The sequence below is a fragment of the Mercenaria mercenaria genome, chromosome 1, assembly GCF_021730395.1.
Source record: "Mercenaria mercenaria strain notata chromosome 1, MADL_Memer_1, whole genome shotgun sequence".
NCBI classification, from domain to species: domain Eukaryota; kingdom Metazoa; phylum Mollusca; class Bivalvia; order Venerida; family Veneridae; genus Mercenaria; species Mercenaria mercenaria.
The window spans coordinates 83,616,202-83,635,635 of NC_069361.1; the positions used below are offsets into that span (position 1 = coordinate 83,616,202).

Sequence of the window (19,434 nt, forward strand, 5' to 3'; positions counted from 1 at the left end):
TCCTTTTATCTGAACTACTGACCTAGTTTTTGACCCCACATGACCCAGTTTCGAACTTGGCCTAGAGATCATCAAGACAAACATTCTGATCAAGTTTCGGAAATATTGGGTCAAAAATATGGTCTCGAGTGTTCACAAGCTTTTCTTTTGATCTGACCTATTGACCTAGTTTTTGAACCCACATGACCAAGTTTCGAACTTGATCTAGAGGTCATCAAGACAAACATTCTGACCAAGTTTCATAAAGATTGGGTCACAAATGTGGTCTCTAGAGTGTTCACAAGCTTTTCCTTTGATCTGAACTACTGACCTAGTTTTTGACCCAACATGACCCAGTTTCGAACTTGACCTAGAAATCATCAAGACTAACATTCTGACCAAGTTTCATAAAGATTGGGTCACAAATGTGGCTTCTAGAGTGTTCAAAAGGCAAATGTTGATGCACGACGGACGCCGGACACTGACTGATGCCGGACAGTGACCGGTCACAATAGCTCACCTTGAGCACTTTGTGCTCTGGTGAGCTAAAAACAAAGTGAGGTCATAATTATAATATATAATAATTACTGAAATGTGTTTAGAAATTAAACTGGTGGTCCAAATTTCTTTGCTGTAGCTTCAAAAACAAGAAAGTAGGTCAGTAGTTCAGGGTTTAGAATATTTAAGATGCTGATGAGTATTGAAATCAGTATCAAAAGTTATAAAATGTGGTCCAAATTTCTATACTGTACCTTCAAAAACAAGAAAGCAGGTCAATAACTCATGATTAAGAAATTTCAAGATCAATATTGAAATCTGTATCAAACATTATGCTTGTGGTCCAAATTTCTTTACCACTGCTTCAAAAACAAATAAGTCTATGTAAAACAAGGGACTGCCCGGATGTGGCCTATACTGACCCCAGGGTCATGATTTGAACAACCTTGGTAGAGAACCACCAGAGCAGAATACATACTAAATATCTAAGCTCTGGGCCTTATGATTAAAGACAAGAATTTTTAAAGGTTTTTCCCTATACAAGTCTATTTAAACCATGTGACCACCCATGGTGGGCCGATGGTCTAGTGGTAACACACTTGACTGTCAAGCCAGAGGTCCGGGGTTCGAATCCCGGTCCAGGAACTGGAAATTTCTGACATGCTCTTGAGTGTCTCCCACCTAACTAGAGGCCTGTACTGGTTCTTCCAAGGAAAGACAGCTTTGCATGTATCGGTGCTATACACTGGGCACGTTAAAGAACCAGACTGTCTATCCCCAAAGAGCTAGGCTAAGTTAGCTGGACACGTCTGTATCTAAAACATTCTCTCTGTCTGTTCTGGGGGCTTTATCTCACTCTGTCCCTCTGGTCAAATCGCTCTGTCTGTACTAGTACAGGATGAATTTCGCGCCCTGTGTGGCTGCGTCTGCTATATGTAAAGCGCCTTTGAACGTGTTTATCATGAAAAGGGCGCTATATAAATCTGGTATAATAATAATAATAATATTTGACCCCTGGGGGATAATTTGAACAATCTTGGTAGAGGACCACTAGATGATAATACATACAAAACATCAAAGCCCTAGGCCTAGAGGTGTTGGACAAGAAGATTTTCCAAGTATTTCCCTATACAAGTCTATATAAACCATGTGACCCCCAGGGCGGGGCCATATTTGACCCAAGGGGGATAATTTGAACAAACTTGGAAGAGGACCACTAGATGATACTATAAACCAAATATTAAAGCCCTAGGCCCAGTGATTTTGGACAAGAAGATTTTGGAAGTTTTTCCCTATATAAGTCTATATAAACCATGTGACCATCGCGACAGAGCCATATTTGACCCTAGGGGGATAATTTGAACAATCTCCCTGGGCGGGGCCAGAGGACTACAAGATGATGCTACGTACCAATTATAAAAGCCCTATGACCTGTGGTTTTGGACAAGAAGATTTTTAAAGTTTTTGCTTTTCGTTACCATGGCAACCAGTTCTGTATGGAATTCAATTCTTTGAAGTTTCATCAAATTCAGCCTAGGGGTTAGGAAGAGATGTTGTTTAAAGGAAAGAGTGGACAGATGACAGATGAATGATCGCCGGACACCAGACGGTGAGTGATCACAATAGCTCACTCTGAAAAAAGGGGCATAATTCAATTCTTTGAACAATAATTATTTTGAAAGGGGGTCACCTAAAGATCACTCCTGTGAAGTTTTGTGTAAATCTGCCGTGGTTTTGAAGAAGATTTTTTTAGTATTTGTTGACGGATGGACGGACGACGCACGACTGACATTGAGCGGTCACAAAAGCTCACCATGAACCTTTGGCTCAGATGAGCTAAAAAGAGAAAGTGTGCATCAAAACTTTAACCAAGGTATGGATGCAGAAAGATGCCAACGCTGATGCCAGGGTGAGTAGGATAGCTCTCCATATACTTGGCGCAGTTGAGCTGAAAGCTGCTTTTCTATCTTATTGTAAATAACACTAATTCTATCTTTAGAAACAGTAACAATGACCCCCTAAACCATTTTACAGTCACAGCCCATAATGTCATTTTAAATTAGTGTAACTGCAAAAATAATTTCTATTTACAGTAACAGTGACCTTGAGCTTGACCTAAGAGGCTAGGTCTTCATACATGCAAGCTATTCACCAAGTCTGTTCTGAATATGTTGAACCACACTAAAGTTACCAGCCATAGTGTTTTTCTATTTAAGTAACAGTAACGCAGAACTCCAAAAGGATGAAGGTGATTTTGAAATTGGAATAATGACTTCTTACAAAAATTCCATGTTCTTCCTATACATTAGTATGTAAAGCAAGTAACCCCTACTTAATGGTACATAGTGACGTGTCCCATAACTGCCACACTTTTGATAAAGGGTCATTAATCAGCATTTTATTCATAATAAAATTAAAATCTGACAAGTGGTTTCAATGAAGATTTTACAAGTTTCAATCTAGACTATTACCCTGTGCATATGCTCAACAGAGCTTAAAACAGCAATGAACAGAATTTCAAACACCACGGTACTTCATCAAGTGTAATAATAACTTAACCTTTAGCCTTCTAGCGGCAAGTTAGTCTGCCTTTGCGACCAGTGCAGACCAAGATCAGCCTGCACATCCATGCAGTCTGATCATGGTCTGCACTGTTCGCTATTCAGTCAGTAAATTTTCAGCGAACACCCCTAGTAGTAATAAATGGCATTGCCCAAATTGAATGATGGACCAGTCCACTTTAGATATTTAGCAGGCTAAAGGTTAATCAAAGACTGATTAATCAATACTAAAATGTTCAAATGGTTCTGACTCAACTGTAGTCATTATTTTACAAAGTAAGCAATATTTACTTTATTTGTTCACCATTAGTGCATTGCAATAATCTGTTTTAATGAAAGCTGAATCGTGCACCTGCAGTTCACCTTTTGGGCCGCTAATCTAGGACAATGAAGTTTATACAATTTCAGTCACCAAGTGAGGGAAATTTTCCTGTATTTTCTGGTGCTTTGTATTTAGCTAAATGGTTCTTTACATGTTTACATCCGCCCATTTTCAGTCCCTCCTGATAAATCTTAAAAGTCCTATCCATGTGCAATTTAAAATCAGCTGTATAGCCAAACTCTTCATGAGCATGTTTAACACCTGTGCAAAAATGGCTGTAATTGATTGCAAGCCACATGGCAACAACAGTTGTGATATTGAACTCCATTCCTTGAAGTGGCTCAAATAACTGAATTTCTGAGCTTTCATAAAGTAGATCAAACTGTGGGTCATACATAAATATTTTCAAGTTTTCCTTTGAAATACCAATTGTTGGCACAAGTCCACATTTTTGAATGAATGAAAAGACAATTGTTTCTGCAATAATCTGGCTTCTAGATTCTTCTAACTCTCCCCTTTCCAGTTCAAAAGCTGAATTACTTTCATCACATGCTTCCTCAGATGTGTCTGCACTAGATGACACTACTGCTACTGGCCCCAACAGAATGTCTACACTGCCATGCCAAACCGCTTCATGACCTGCAATAGAATATGCAAATTCATTGAATTATATGCCCAAGTAGATTTATGTCTAGTTTTAAATTTTCCAACTCTGACCTCCTACCACAACAAGTAAATAGAGTATTGCAGCAATACTAATATCACCTACTAGTAAAGAGTCAAGACTGCATTAAAATTTATCATTGCCTTTAACTAACAAATGTTCATGGGACAAAAATTTATGGCTAGCTCCCTTTAACATACTTAGCTGCTGACCCTAGACACATCTGTGACCATCATCTAGTGACCTAGAAGCCAATAGGGGTTATCTTTAAGCCATGACTAACCATCTTTCATTGATTGTGACATTGCAATCCCTTTTCCCTCGGACTTTTACATTCGTTTCAACTGCAATTTAGTAATTGACTGGCATGCTGTTGACCTGACCATCGTTGCTGGGAAAAAGTATTAGTAGACTCTCATCCTCCGTAAGAAACTTTCAACTTTGTGACAATCAGAGCTAGGTCATGACTGTGGTTTGAAACCTAGACACTCACACAGTAATAGGTTCAAAGTGGTTTACAAGCTGGCGACCACATCAGTTGTCTTGACATTGATGCAGTCATCCAAACATTTGTACGGGTTATGGTCATAACCAACTGCCAAACCCGAGTTGAGGGCTAAAACATATGTGCACTTACTGATTTGAAGCAGTTTTGATATTGAAGATCACTGTGACCTTGACAATTGAATGGGTAAATACTGAATAGGGTTCATTGATTGTTGATGACCAATCAACCTAATTAATAAGAGTGTCCCTAGTCTACATGCTGTCTCCTTAATAAACGATAATCATTTGAACATTGAAGGTCAGTTTTTTTATCCCAGATGACATGGATACAAACTTGTCCAAGATTTTTTGAAGGTAAGTAATAGGAACAAGTTGAATTAAGATTTGGCCAAAGGTGTGACTAATTATAGGGCCAGCAGGTGAATTGTTGAAAATGGACAGAAAATCAGGCAGACAACACAGACAATTGTTGAACCCAATTACTCATCCTTCTTCATTTCATGCTCAAGTTACATATAATTGAGGCCCACCAAAAGGGAGTAGTTTTTTATCTATAATCTATAATGAAAATTTTAAACAAGGATATCATTGGAAATGATGGCGGCTCTCCGAAGTAACGCCTAACTCCACTAAGCAATGCTGTTATAACAGGAGCTGTCTGTAAGACAGCGCACTCGACTTTTCTCAGAGCTTGACTCTGAATTAGAGCTTTGCCAATAAAAAAAAATCCAAGTTAAAAAGGGACATAACTCTGTCAAAATTCAAATCAGAGTTATGGGAATTGTGTCTCCTGGTGTAGACTTAGATAGTAAATAACTATTTTGAGTTTCAAGTCAAAAGCTTTAATAGTAACAGAGATATTTGACTTTATCAAAAATTTTAACAAAAAATTCTAAGTTAAAAAGGACATAATTCTGTCAAAATTCAAATCAGAGTTATGGGATTGTTCCTCCTGGTGTAGACTTTGATGGTAAACAAGTATTTTAAGTTTCAAGTCAAAAGCTTTGATAGTAACAAACAAGGAGCTGTACGTTCAATAAACGCTTGATGACCCCAGTGGCATCCTTGTCGATCAAAAAAAGCAACCTAAGTCCAAAATGAGGTCAAGGTCAAACTGAGATCCGGTGATGTCTGAAGATGAGGAATGGTCACAGGTTACATCTGCATTAGTATCAAGTCATTCTAGTGAGGGGTACTGATGCTAGACGAAACGGTCCCATTTGGTTAACCTCGTACGGACGGACCAACAGACAAACGAACGAACGGACAGGACAATCACTATATGCCTCCCGCATCAGTAGATGCCGGGGGCATAAAAATTCTAAGTAAAAAAGGGGCATAATTCTGTCAAAATTCAATCAGAGTTATGGGGATTGTTTCTCCTGGTGTAGACTTTGATGGTAAGTAAGTATTTTAAGTTTTAAGTCAATAGCTTTGATAGTAACAGAGATATTTGACTTTATCAAAAACTTTAACCAAAAATTCTAAGTTAAAAAGGGGCATAATTCTGTCAAAATTCAAATCAGAGTTATGGAGATTGTTTCTCCTGGTGTAGACTTTGATAGTAAATAAATACTTTAAGTTTCAAGTCAATAGTAACAGAGATATCTGACTTTATCAAAAACTTTAACCAACAGCGACAGCGACGCCAACGCCGACGCCGACACCGGGGCGAGTACAATAGCTCTACTTTTTCTTCGAAAAGTCGAGCAAAAATTGTACAAACAATGAGGTGCATCCGCTCTAGGTTCTGTAACTTTTTAAGCAGTTTCATTAAATTTTCTTCAGTAGTTTTTGAGTTATGCTCCAGACAAGAAAATATAACAAAGGGAGATAAGCAAAAATATGTATGCAGTTCTTGCACATCTCGCTTCCTCTAAATGTCCTCTATCAGTGCATGGAATATCAACTAAATCTGTTGAATAGTTTTTGTATTGTGTTCAGAACAAGCATTATAAAATATAATAAAGGGAGGCAATTAAAAAATGAGCAGTTATTATGGTTCTTCAACAATGCAGTTTATCAATGTCCTCTATCATTTTATGAAATATCAACTTAATCTGTTGATTAGTTTTCAATTACGTTCACATCAAGCATAATAAAAATGATAAAAGGAGATAATTCAAAATGACAAATTGTTTATTTCATGATTAATAAGCCTCCTCTAAATGCCCTTTATCAAAATGCAAAAATGTTAAATCGGCAGAAAAGTTTTTTTTTTTATTTAAGTTCAGATCAAGCTTACATAAACAAGGCAGTCTAAAAGACAGCTAAATCCACCTCCACTGTTATGGATAGTGAAAGGGTAAACCTTTGACCTTGAGCTGTGACCCTGACCTTGAACTGACATGACTGACTCATGAATTCTGCACATCATCTTGATGAGGTGATCATTTGACCCAAGTTTCATGAAAATCCTTCAAGGGGTTTAGGAGATACAGAGCTCAAAACTTTGACCTCGAGTTGTGACCTTGACTTTGAGTTGACATCGCTGAATCATGAGTTTTTGATGAGGTGATCATTTGATCCAAGTTTAATGAAAATCCTTCGAGGGGTTTAGGCGATACACAGTGGACACAAATGGAAGGCTCAAACCTTTGTGACCTTGACTTTGAGCCGGCATGGCTGACTCATGAGTTCTGCACATCGTCTTGATGAGGTGATCATTTGACCCAGGTTTCATATGAATCCTTCAAGGGGTTTAGGAGATACAGAGCGGACACAAAATGGAAGGCTCAATGCAGGGATGCAACAAAGCAAAATTTTGACCTAGAGTTGTGATCTTGACCTTGGGCCAACATGGCTGACTCACGAGTTCTAAACATCGTCTTGATGAGGTGATCATTTGACCCAAGTTTCATGAAAATCCTTCAAGGGGTTTAGGAGATACAGAGCGGACACAAAATGGAAGGCTAAAACCTTTAATTCTAAGCTGTGACCTTGATCTTGAGCCGGCATGGCTGACTCATGAGTTCTGCACATCGTCTTGATGAGGTGATTATTTTACCTAAGTTTTATAAAATTCCTTCATGGGGTTAAGGAGATACAGAGCGGACACGAAATGGAAGGCTAAAACCCTTGACCGTGAGTTGTGACCTTGGCTGACTAATGAGTTCTGCACATCGTCTTGATGTGGTGATCATTTGACCCAAGTTTCATGAAAATCCTTCAAGGGGTTTAGGAGATGTGGAGCGGATACGAAAGTGTTACAGATGGACGGACGGGGACCATTCCTATAAACCCCCCACAACTCGTGGCGGGGGATTAATAAAGTAAAGGGTGGTGATTAAATGGCCAGAAGTTGCTCATCTGAACAATCTGTATTTGGTCAACATCTGCAATGTGAGAAGAAGCCATTTAAAGATTTATGTACTGTAAAGTACTGTGTCTACTGTAGTATACTGTTACTGTGCAGTATACTATTATACTATATGTACTTTGCTGTACTGCAATCAGTATACTGCATGTGCTTTCTATACTGTATATACTGTAGTACTGGGGTATATTATGTCTATGGACTGGAATTTCCTGCTGCCAGGATAATACAGAGCAAGTTTGGTGATGTTCCTTCCACTGTTTCTTGAGAAAACATTAAAAGATGTTTGTTTTTTTAGTAACAGTGACCCTGTGCGCAATGGACCGGAACTATTTCCTGTTTTTAGATAAGGGCCAATGCAAGGATACTACAGAGCAAGTTTGCTGACACTCCTTTTACTGGTTCATTAGTAGAAGCCATTTAAAGATTTTACTATGTTTCGTGACAGCAGCCGCTGTGTGTAATGGATCAAAATTATTTCCTGCTGTTTTAAAATGGGCTAATGCAATGATGCTACAGAGCAAGTTTGGTGACATTCCTTCCATTGGTTCACGGGAAGAAGCCGTTTAAAGACTTGTATTTTTAGTTTTAGCAGCCGCAGTGTGCAACTGACTAGAACCATTAAATTTTTAATTTAAATTAAATAATAAATTAAATAATAAATTAAATTTAAAAAAGCCCTCCATTTCCTCTTTTCAGAAAGAGACCAATGCAGGGATGCTACAAAGCAAGTTTGGTGACATTCCTTCCATTTGTCCATGAAAAGAAGCCATATATACACTTAAGATTTTTCTATTTTTAGTAACAGCAGCCCCTCTGTGTCAATAACCAAAAATTACTGGCTTGAGTTGTATTCTTGTGCACTGCACTTCCACTCATTGTCCTCTATTAATAATATAAGAAGAATCAACTGATCCACATAAACACTTTTTGAGTTATGCTCTGCACAAGAAAACCTAACGAAGTCTATACAATTATGGTTCTTACAAGTGAATATTGACCTTTATCAGTATTATACTGTATATGATATAGGGATGGGAACGAGTGGAGATTCTGGTATGGAATGATATTTAGGTAAATATTACACAATGCCTGCTGACTGTTACAATTTACTCACTGACACTCCCATTGTGCTTACTGGTATAGTTATCATGCATGCTGGCACCTTTAACACGCTTGTTGACAATGATACCATGCTTGCTGACAATGATACCATGCGTGCTGGAAGTTACAACTTCTTTGCTGCTTAGACCCTGATGTCTATATCATAATTTCATTTGGCAAAATGACAGTGCCGTGTACCGTATTGTAATATTTCAACATGCCGGGACTGTACATAAGCAACATTGCACAGTTACAATGCTCACAGAAGAAAATACACGATGTGACCACACAATATGAAAGATGCAATCAGCCACTAAGCAAGTTAAAAGTAAGCATAATGCAAAGTGCAAAATTGCACATCACATTTTGATACCAGGGGGCGCAAGTTGGTAGTTTTCACGAAAGGTAACGGGAATATCCGGCCTATAACAGATTTTAATTAGCTCTTGGCTAAGTGTCAAAACAGTCATCACTGACTCAAGTTCATATTCTACATGTTCAAAATGACAGTTTGACACATTATTAGCAATCCTTAACAGCCAGTTTAATTTGTGAAATCTCAGGAATTTCAAACTGTAAGTCTTCCATTTATATAACACGTCACTTGTAAATAAACGCAACATTAAAAATAAATAAAGTTAAGACAAATGGCGATTTGCAAAAAGGGGAAGTAACTATTGTTAGATCTCTATACATATTCGGATATCCTCGATAATCTTTCCGGCAAATAATTATTCAAAGTACGGACAAGGCAGTCTGAAAGACAGCTAAATCCCCCGCCACTGCTATGGATAGTGAAAGGGTAAACCTTTGACCTTAAGCTGTGACCTTGACCTTGAACTGACATGGCTGACTCATGAATTCTGCACAACGTCTTGATGAGGTGATTATTTGACCCAAGTTTCATAAAAATCCTTCAAGGGGTTTAGGAGATACAGAGCTCAAACCTTTGACCTTGAGTTGTATCTTGACCTTGAGTTGACATGGCTGACTATTGAGTTCTTGATGAGGTGATCATTTGACCCAAGTTTGATGAAAATCCTTCAAGGGGTTTAGGAGATACAGAGTGGACACAAAATGGAGGCTCAAACCTTTGACCCTAAGTTATGACCTTGAGCCGGCATGGCTGACTCATAAGTTCTGTACATCGTTTTGATAAGGTGATCATTTGACCAAAGTTTTATAAAATTCCTTCAAGAGGTTTAAGAGATATAGAGTGGACACAAAATGGAAGGCTCAAACCTTTGACCTTGAGTTGTGATCTTGACCTTGAGCCAGCATGACTGACTCATGAGTTCTGCACATCGCCTTGATGATGTGATCATTTGACCAAAGTTTAAAATGAATCCTTTAAGGGAATTAGGAGATACAGAGTAGAAACAAAATGGAAGGCTAAAACCTTTGACCTTCAGTTGTGACCTTGACCTTGAGCCGGCATGGCTGACTCATGAGTTCTGCACATTGCCTCGATAAGGTGATCATATGACCCAAGTTTTATAAAATCCTTCAAGGGGTTTAGGAGATATAGAGCGGACACAAAATGGAAAGCTCTAAACTTTGACCCTAAGTTGTGACCTTGACCTTGAGCCGGCATGGCTGACTAATGGATTCTGCACATCATCTTGATGAGGTGATCATTTGACCCGAGTTTTATAAAATTCCTTCAAGGGGTTTAGGAGATATACAGCGGACACAAAATGGAAGGCTCAAACCTTTGACCTTGAGTTGTGACCTTGACCTTGGGCAGACTAGGCTGACTCATGAGTTCTGCACATCGTCTTGATGAGATGATCATTCAACCCAAGTTTCATGAAAATCCTTCAAGGGGTTTAGGAGATATGACGCGGACACGAGTGTTACGGACAGACAGACAGAAGGAAGGACGGAAGGACGGACGGAGATCATTCCTATAACCCCCAACCACTTGTGGCGGGAGATTAAAAAACACGACCACTTGAACATAGCGCCCCCTGTAATCAAAATGTGACATATACTTTTGAAATGACATTATGCTTACTCATATTTTGCCTAGTGCCTGATTACAATTTCCTTACTGGTTGATCACTTCGTGAATTTTGTTCTTGGATGCACCAGATTAATCAGTATAACCACAGCATGTTGAAATATTCCAATACGGTACATGGCACTGTCATTTTGCCAAATGAAATTATGATATAGACATCAGGGTCTAAGCAGCAAAGAAGTTGTAACTTCCAGCACGCACGGTATCATTGTCAGCAAGCATGGTATCATTGTCAACAAGCGTCGTATCATTGTCAACAAGCGTGTTAAAGGTGCCAGCATGCACGATTACTATACCAGTAAGCACAATGCGAGTGTCAGTGAGTAAATTATAACAGTCAGCAGGCATTGTGTAATATTTACCTAAATATCATTCCATATTCTGGTATTGGAGTGCTCACTGTTTATGAGTTTCCACTTATACTCATTAGAATAGTAGTACATTTTGTACATGTTGGTAAATTTTATATATAAAGGGTAGTAATTTTAAAACCATATGTTATGCTATTTCAGCCTGTAATAGGTTTTGCAGAGTTTGTTACAGCATGAATATATTTATAAGGCAATCACAATATCCTTTAAGAATACTGATGATGGTATTTACTTTCTTATGTCATTATCCATATTTATCACATGCCTGACGTCCCAGGAGTGAAATAAAGCCATTACATAAATTTGATAATACATTAGTGTAATAAAGCTTTTACGTCAATGTCGCTTTAAGCATCGAAGAGGTAGGTCAATTTGACTTGTTTATATAGTAAAAGAAAGTAGAATTTTTTATGTTTTGACAGGAAAAGTTGACATGTGATGAAAAGAATATACTTTTGTGACTTTCCACATTATATTTATTAAACTTGTTGAATAAAACTGATAAATGCTCGACAGAGTCTCGTATTTTATTATTTTATTCAAGTCATTTAATAAATTCAATATGAAAAGACACTCGTGTAATATCCTCTATTAATAAAGGCGTGGGCTTCAGCCGCCAATGTCAACAAATAAGGCAATTCACAAAATCTTCTATGCTTACCCATACTATTGTCTCCTACTTTTATGGGTGCTTTACATCCACAAGGACAGACTGTTGTTTTTTCAGGATATTCAGAATCAACTGTCATCTGTTCAGACACTGCCAGCTTACTGAGCAGGTGAGTACCAAGTATTGCTGCCCAAGTGCTTTCTTTCGTCGTTCTAAGAGACTGTGCCTCCAAGATTCCTTTGATTTCTGTAAAGTAACTATAGAAACTGTTTTCCTCTGATATAATATATGCAAGTCACATCTACCCTAGAAGATGCTTTTGCAGAAATGTGCATGTCTCCCCCAAAGCTTAGTAGTAATAAAATTAAAGAATAGACAAGAAGTGAATTTGGGACAGGAGCAAAAATCAGAGCCACTGATGGTTGACTGAAATGCAATAGGGATCATCTACTCAGCATGTCCAATCAAACTATGAAGTTTCAGTGTTATGGGTAAGGTAGTTCAACTTCTCAAGTTATAGATTGAAAACAGTTTTCAATCTTCTGGCCCCTGTGACCTTAACCTTTGATGGAGTGACCCTAAAATCAATATGGGTCATCTCAGGGATCACTTTTGGCAGATACCTTTATGAGATTAATGCCCATATGCCTTGAATCATTGAGATTTTGACAGAATGAATGGGATTTTTTCTTTTTTTTTATAATGAGGTTTTACATCGGCGGACAGCATTTATTACACTGAAAAGCAAACATCTATTTATTTGTAAGAACAATTTATCTTTGTAAATAAAAAAAAAAAAACAGTTCCTTTCAGAGACACTTTTAACGTTAAAATTCAGTGCCTGAAACTGCTGAATAGGTTGATGAAAGTTGTGGCTAAGTGCTGGGACCACATGCATTTTTCCGTAAGGATTTTACTTCAAAGCTGCTCTGTTCAAGTGGAAGTTCAGTTATATTTTAATCTTTCTGGATATGATACACCTCCATCAGGCCAAAATAGCTTTAAAGTCAAACTCATTAATGACCCTACCCTCTGATTACAACCATTTCGCTTGGAATTTCAGGCGTTCAGTGATTTTTTCATGAAGGGACTTCACCAAGGGTTTACTGGTATCCACCTTGTCGTTATTCTCATCGCTACTCGTCCGCGAGAATGGAAGCGAAGTTTGGCCTTCCAAACGCTCAATTTTGCGACGGTGTTGCAAGTCCGCATTGCAGCGAAAAGTCGCAATTTCAGCAAAAGATCCATGGTCGCACGGATGAGATTTTTAAGTGCAATTGAACAAAATTTATGCTATTTTCGCCAAAACATCATGAGAATATCGTGAAATCAAGGCCAAAAGTGATCCCTGTCAACTACTCTGCTTGTCCAATCATCCTATGAAGTTTCAACATTCTTGGCCGAGTGGTTCTCAAGTTATTGATCAGAAAGTGTTTTCCATGTTCAGGCCCCTGTGACCCTGACCTTAGCTCAAATGACCCCAAAATCAACAGGGGTCATCCACTCTAAGTCCAATCACCCTATGAAGGTTCTTGGATAAATAGTTCTTAAGTTATTTATCAGAAACAGATTTCCAATTTCTGACCCCTGTGACCTTGAACTTAAATCAAGTGACTCAAAAATCAATTTCCATTCATCCTATAAAGTTTCAACACTCTGGGTCAAGTGGTTCTCAAGTTATTGATCATAAACAGTTTCTATGTTCAGGCCCCTGTGACCTTGGCCTTTGATCGAAAATATTTGGGGTCATCTACTTTGTAAGCCCTATCACTCAGTTTGAACATTCTAGGTCAAACGGTTCTCCAGTTATTGATAAAAAAAAGTGTGACAGGAAGATGGCCCCGTGACCTTGACCTTTGATGGTCTACTCTGTAAGTCCTATCACCCTATTAAGTTTGAAGGTTCTAGGTCAAATAGTTATCAAGTTATTGATGGAAACAAATCTCCATGTCCTAGTCCCTGTGACTTTGCAATTTAATAGAATTACCCCAAAATCAATAGCCTATTAGGGGTCATCTACTCTGCAAGTCCAATCATCCTATGACGTTTCAACATTCTGGGCCAAGTGGTTCTCAAGTTATTGATCTGAAATAGTTTCACAAGTTCAGGCCCCTATGACCTTGACCTTTAACAGTGACCCAAAAACTGGTAGGTGACTCTGCATGTCCAATTATCCTATGAAGTTTCAATTTTCTGGGTCAAGTGGTTCTCAAGTTATTAATCAGAAATAGTTTTCCATGTTCAGACCCCTGTGACAATGACCTTTGGTGGAGTGACCCCAAAAACAATAGGGGTCATCTACTCCATAAGCCCCTTTAAAGTTAGAAGGTTCTAGGTCAAATGGTTCTCAAGTTATTGATCGGAAACGAAGTGTGACGGACGGACAGGGCAAAAACAATAGGACCCCCCAGAGGGGGGAGACATAATTAATGTAAATAAAAGCAAGAGCACTGCTTACAGGTGCCATGGCTCATCTGTAATTGCCAGACATTATGTATGAAAATAGTTATAGATAATTACAGCTTCAAAATGAACAGGCATTTATAAACTAATGTGTCCCTTAAAATTTTTAATTCAAAAAAACAAATCTATAATTTGTTCCTTATATTTGAAAGAGTGATATTTTCTTTTATTTCATCTGTCAAAAGAGAACTTTTCTTCAAATAGCTGTACAGTGTATATTTTTCTCCAACCTGAATAATATCTATTCTTTTTAAATCATTTAGAACAGTCTGCGACACTTTCAGGCACACTTGCAGACTTTCAGGCACCGGTGCCAAGGGAGAAAACATCTTCTCAATAGTCCTTGTTTCTTTTTGTATCATTTACAACGGTCTGCGACACGACACTTTCAGGAGGACTCCGCACTTTCAGGAATTGGTAGCAAGGGAGAAAACACCGTCCCAGTAATCCCTGTTTCCTTTCAAAACATTCAGAACTGTCTGCATCACTTTCAGGAGGACTCGCAAACTTTCAGGAATTGGTGCCAAGGGAGATAACATCATGCCAAAGGTTCTTTACTCATTTTAAATACTTTTTCTTGGTCTGCGACACTTTCAGGAGGACTCGCAGACTTTCAGGAATTGGTGCCAAGGGAGATTACATCATGCTTACAAATGATAACACAGCTAAAACAAGCCTTATTCCTTGCTCCTCAGAGGTTCTTTGCTCTTGGGAGGTTCCTTGCTTATTGGAGGTTATTTGCTCCTTGAAGGTCCCTTGCCCCTCGGAGGTTCCATAGCCCCACTCAATATTACACTACTCATCAGCATTTGCAATTCAGTGAAGGTCTGTTCTGCAGGTCTTCTTGCACTAAATTTGAAGATTTTTGGATATATTCACGTACAGCCCAGTAAAAACTGTGATTGAATATAAAAAAAATATCCCAAAACAGTATATTGCCAGGCAGGTAAACAAATATCCCATTTTCTCATTCAGTGCGATGTCCTGTCCAATTCCAACTATACTTTGAATGAAGCATTCCACATTCGCTAATGCCGTTGTCATCAGGTACAACTGTTACTGTCAATGAAGTGTTTCTTTTTATATGCTCCAGGAAAATGAAAAATAGCACTTTACCCTTGCAAAGAATAAATCCAGTATTTGATTCCGAAACAACACAAAATTTAATCCTTTCTTCAATTCGGGTATTTTTCTAACATGGTGGCCTTACGGATACTTGAATGGCATTTAGTATTATTCCACTATTATTTTAGTAAATAAGTTATTAACATACATTGCAAGAGTTCAAAATTTATATCTGTAGAACGTGTCATAAAAAACAAGGAGATGATTTAATCATTGGTTTTGGTAGAAAGTATTCCTAGCAAGTATTTTTGTTGCCGATATATTTTTGGCATATTTTATTTTCATATTGGTATTTGATCACTTGTGCTTTGGTCTGTATATTTGGGGCTACCAGTGGAAAACATTAAATTGAACAAGATGAAACATACCAATTTATGTGTCTCATTGTTGCCGAAAAGCATAAATAAAAAAGAAAATTTGTTTATTTTTAGTGCAAAATCAGTCAGGGGTGTAACTGTTTTAAGTTATGTAACCTTATTATAATTTCAGTTACTTTTTCAGCATAATTCAAGCATTTTATAACCTGTATTAGTTATAAAATATAGTTAACTCAGGTAAGTTAATCCAATTCTCTTTTAGTCTGATCATGACCTGATAAGCATAATGGGATGTTAAGAGTTTTATAGCTTTAAAACTTCAGGTAAAACTTTATCAGCCTTGCACAAAAAAATTTTACTGCATAGCTGGAAAGATAAAAGTTAAAGGATTCAGGAAATAATTGCATTAGTCTCATTCAAAATGAGGAATTGACCGAGAAGGGCTTTGTAAAATTTTATGATAACTGAAACAAGTTATGAAAGTATAAGCAATAACTCAAATGGGTTATAAACTTCGATAACTTGAAACAGTTACATGTACACCCCTGAGGGCCCTGACTGAAGATGTAATTTCATTTCATCACATGAACTTCGAAAAAAGTATTCTCTTCACCACTCGTGAGAATACTATTTTTGAAGCTCACTTGATGAAATGAAATTAGCATACATTTATCTTGCACAGAAACAAACTGAATATCCTCTCTATATATTTTTTTTTAAATTTATGATTTACTTCTAAAGGTGACTGCTCACAACACAAAGTGTTGGTGGAAATTTCACCACAGAAAAGGAAGTTATTAATATGTTGTACATTGGTAGGCCGAGACAGATATGTGCAGAGAAAAATACCGAGATGTACCCCTAGCTCTGATATATCCTCGGAACACACAAGCATTACATATTATAACTGTTTTATCACATAGTTTTATCATTAAAATTTATCAATTATTTTCATTTAAATTTGTTTATTATTATTTTTACTCTTTTGATTCCCTTTCTGCGCCTCGCTGACTGTAACACTAAAACTTCTGTTTTAGAAAATGTGTTCCCCAGATAAAGGTATCCAACAGATTTCTGCATTGGTTTTAAATCGTTGCATTTCATTGGCCAAACATATTGTAAAACTTGTTGTTTTGTTTGTAAAAAAAAATTAAATTGAGAAATCTCAGAATTTCATATATTTCTGAATTTGGCGAGAACTATCGAGTTTTTGAAATATTCTAGTTCATTTATTCTTTTACTTTATAAATGTAGGTGTTTGTGATAATTCTTTCTCTGTGAACTGTAAATTGGAGCTAAATTCATCTTTTCTTTGAAAGGAAAAAATTATACTCCCTTGATAGGACCTCAATAGAGAAAAAGTGTTTCGATATATATCGGAACAGTTTTACTGTGCTGATATATATCGCAACAGTTTTTTTCTAATGAAACTCTATAGAGATTTCTCAATCTGTGTTGATATATATGGTAACAGTTTTGTAAAATATCAGCACAAATTTTGTAGTATTAATGTGTTTACCATGTTTAACATACTGCAAAGATCAAAGGAAAACTGCTGCACTATGCGATAAAGAAAGTAATTATGACATAAACAAAGACAAAACATGTAAATATTGTTTCTTGTTTGAACGTTTATCTATCATTAATTTTGATGACAGTTTGAATCTGAATTGTATGCATTTATATACTTACCTATTAAAAGAACATTTCAACTAAAATTCGTAAGATTTATTTGCTGCAAAATTTCAGCACGTTACAGTGCCTTGCAGTGCGCGAATATTGACGACGTAATTCTGACCTCCGCCATATTGAACAGACAGCATTATAACAAGCTAGAGGGGGTTTCCCAAGATTTGTAAGGTACATAAACATTGCTAGGGATGAAAATATTATTGGCAAAGATAATTAAAATGTAGTATATTTCAGGCCTCCTATTATTCATTAGAAAATCGATCGCAATTCGTTAGATGTGCGAAAAACGATTACTCTAGGATAACACTAGAAAAATTTCTAGTGACAATATAATATATATAATAATATTTTACATTTTTTATTTTCCATGTTATGTCAGGTCTTAACGTTGAACTGAAATACAGAGAAACTATAAATGTCAATAATCTTTCTATTTCAAGAAGAGACATTTAAAATTTATAAGGATTAAAATAGAAAATATACATTTATGATGAAAAAAATCAAAATTACAATGAAAATATTTGGCGGGAAATATTTTTTCGTCTACCGCCGATCAAATTTAATTGGTACTTTCAATTTCGAAACAAGATGGTGGCATGTCAAATATAAACATTCGATGTCAAAATGATGAAGCGTCATTTCGTGGATAATAATGGAATGTAAATCATTTTAACCTTGCAGATTTGAAGCAAAGGTATTTTTTTTCCTATTAGGTACAAAGTTTACCGACTTTATAATATTTTAGAAATTGATTTTATGCTACACTTCTTTCATACTTAGCATTTAGATGTCGAAAAAGGCTTTGATAGTAAAAATTTAAAATGTCAGAATATTGACTGTTGAACGTCAAATGACAACTTTTTCACATCTAATTATTTGGACTAATGGTGGAGGAAGACCCCAGGTGCCCCTCCGTGCATTATTTCATCACGAGCGGGCACCTGGGTAGAACCACCGACCTTCTGTAAGCCAGCTGGATGGCTTCCTCACATGAAGAATTCAATGCCCCAAGTGAGGCTCGAACCCACATCGATGAGGGGCAAGTGATTTGAAGTCAGCGACCTTAACCACTCAGCCACGGAGGTCCCCGTCAGAACTCTTAACGAGAAAGAATGAGAAAAACAGTCATGAAATTAGGGTAGTCAAGACTTTAAGATGTTGGAGGATGCGTACTAACTTACCATCACGAGTATCTAAGAAGTGAGCCAATCGTTTGAATGCAGCAAGTTGACTGTCAGTGATTAGACTGATGTCAACATCATCTGAATTCTCTAAAAACTGACATACGAGATCTACGTCAAAAACTTTCGTAAACTTCACAATACAGCGTTTGCTTTCGTCAGGATCTTGAATGTTCCTCATCGTTTCGCACCAAGCCCGACTGAAACAACACGAATACGCGCCATTGCAACTGAGAATTTTTACAAAACAAAAGGTTGCCCACTGATCAGTGTCAAGTTTTTTTATTGCATTACACACAACATCTTTATACTTCCTCAACTGTGTTTGAACATGTCTGAAAAATGGTCTTTCAACTTTAATTTTTTTGCACGGCATCCTTTCCGCCATTTTGTTAGTGACAAGGCCGACTAATGAAGCGTCTCCAGTCCCCGGTATTCAGTGCTCTCCGGTCTTCAAAGATCCGCTGAGGCCGGTAATGTATACATACAGTACAAAATTATGTTTAAATTCTCCACTTAAAAATAACACTATTACAAAATTATACCGCGGTCTCAGCCTCGTGTCTTACTAATCTATCTTACTAACTCCTATTTTCCCCGTATAGTCCCCTTCATTTATTATCTATGATGAAATTTCATATATTCATATTTCTCCTCTTACAAAATTACATTATTACAAAATATTTCTTACTAAGGAAATG

At 37.2% G+C, this 19,434-nt stretch overlaps 1 protein-coding gene across 1 annotated transcript; it reads right to left on the reverse strand.

Moving 5' to 3' along the window:
• Positions 1-2,860: 2,860 nt before the first annotated feature.
• Positions 2,861-19,141, reverse strand: LOC123532141 (uncharacterized). Its single transcript, XM_045313505.2, has 3 exons — positions 18,734-19,141; positions 12,007-12,201; positions 2,861-3,999 (listed from the first exon to the last, which is right to left on the reverse strand). Exons 1-3 carry the CDS (start codon positions 19,119-19,121, stop codon positions 3,443-3,445), a joined length of 1,140 nt encoding a protein of 379 aa, XP_045169440.2. The 5' UTR covers positions 19,122-19,141; the 3' UTR covers positions 2,861-3,442.
• Positions 19,142-19,434: the final 293 nt, after the last annotated feature.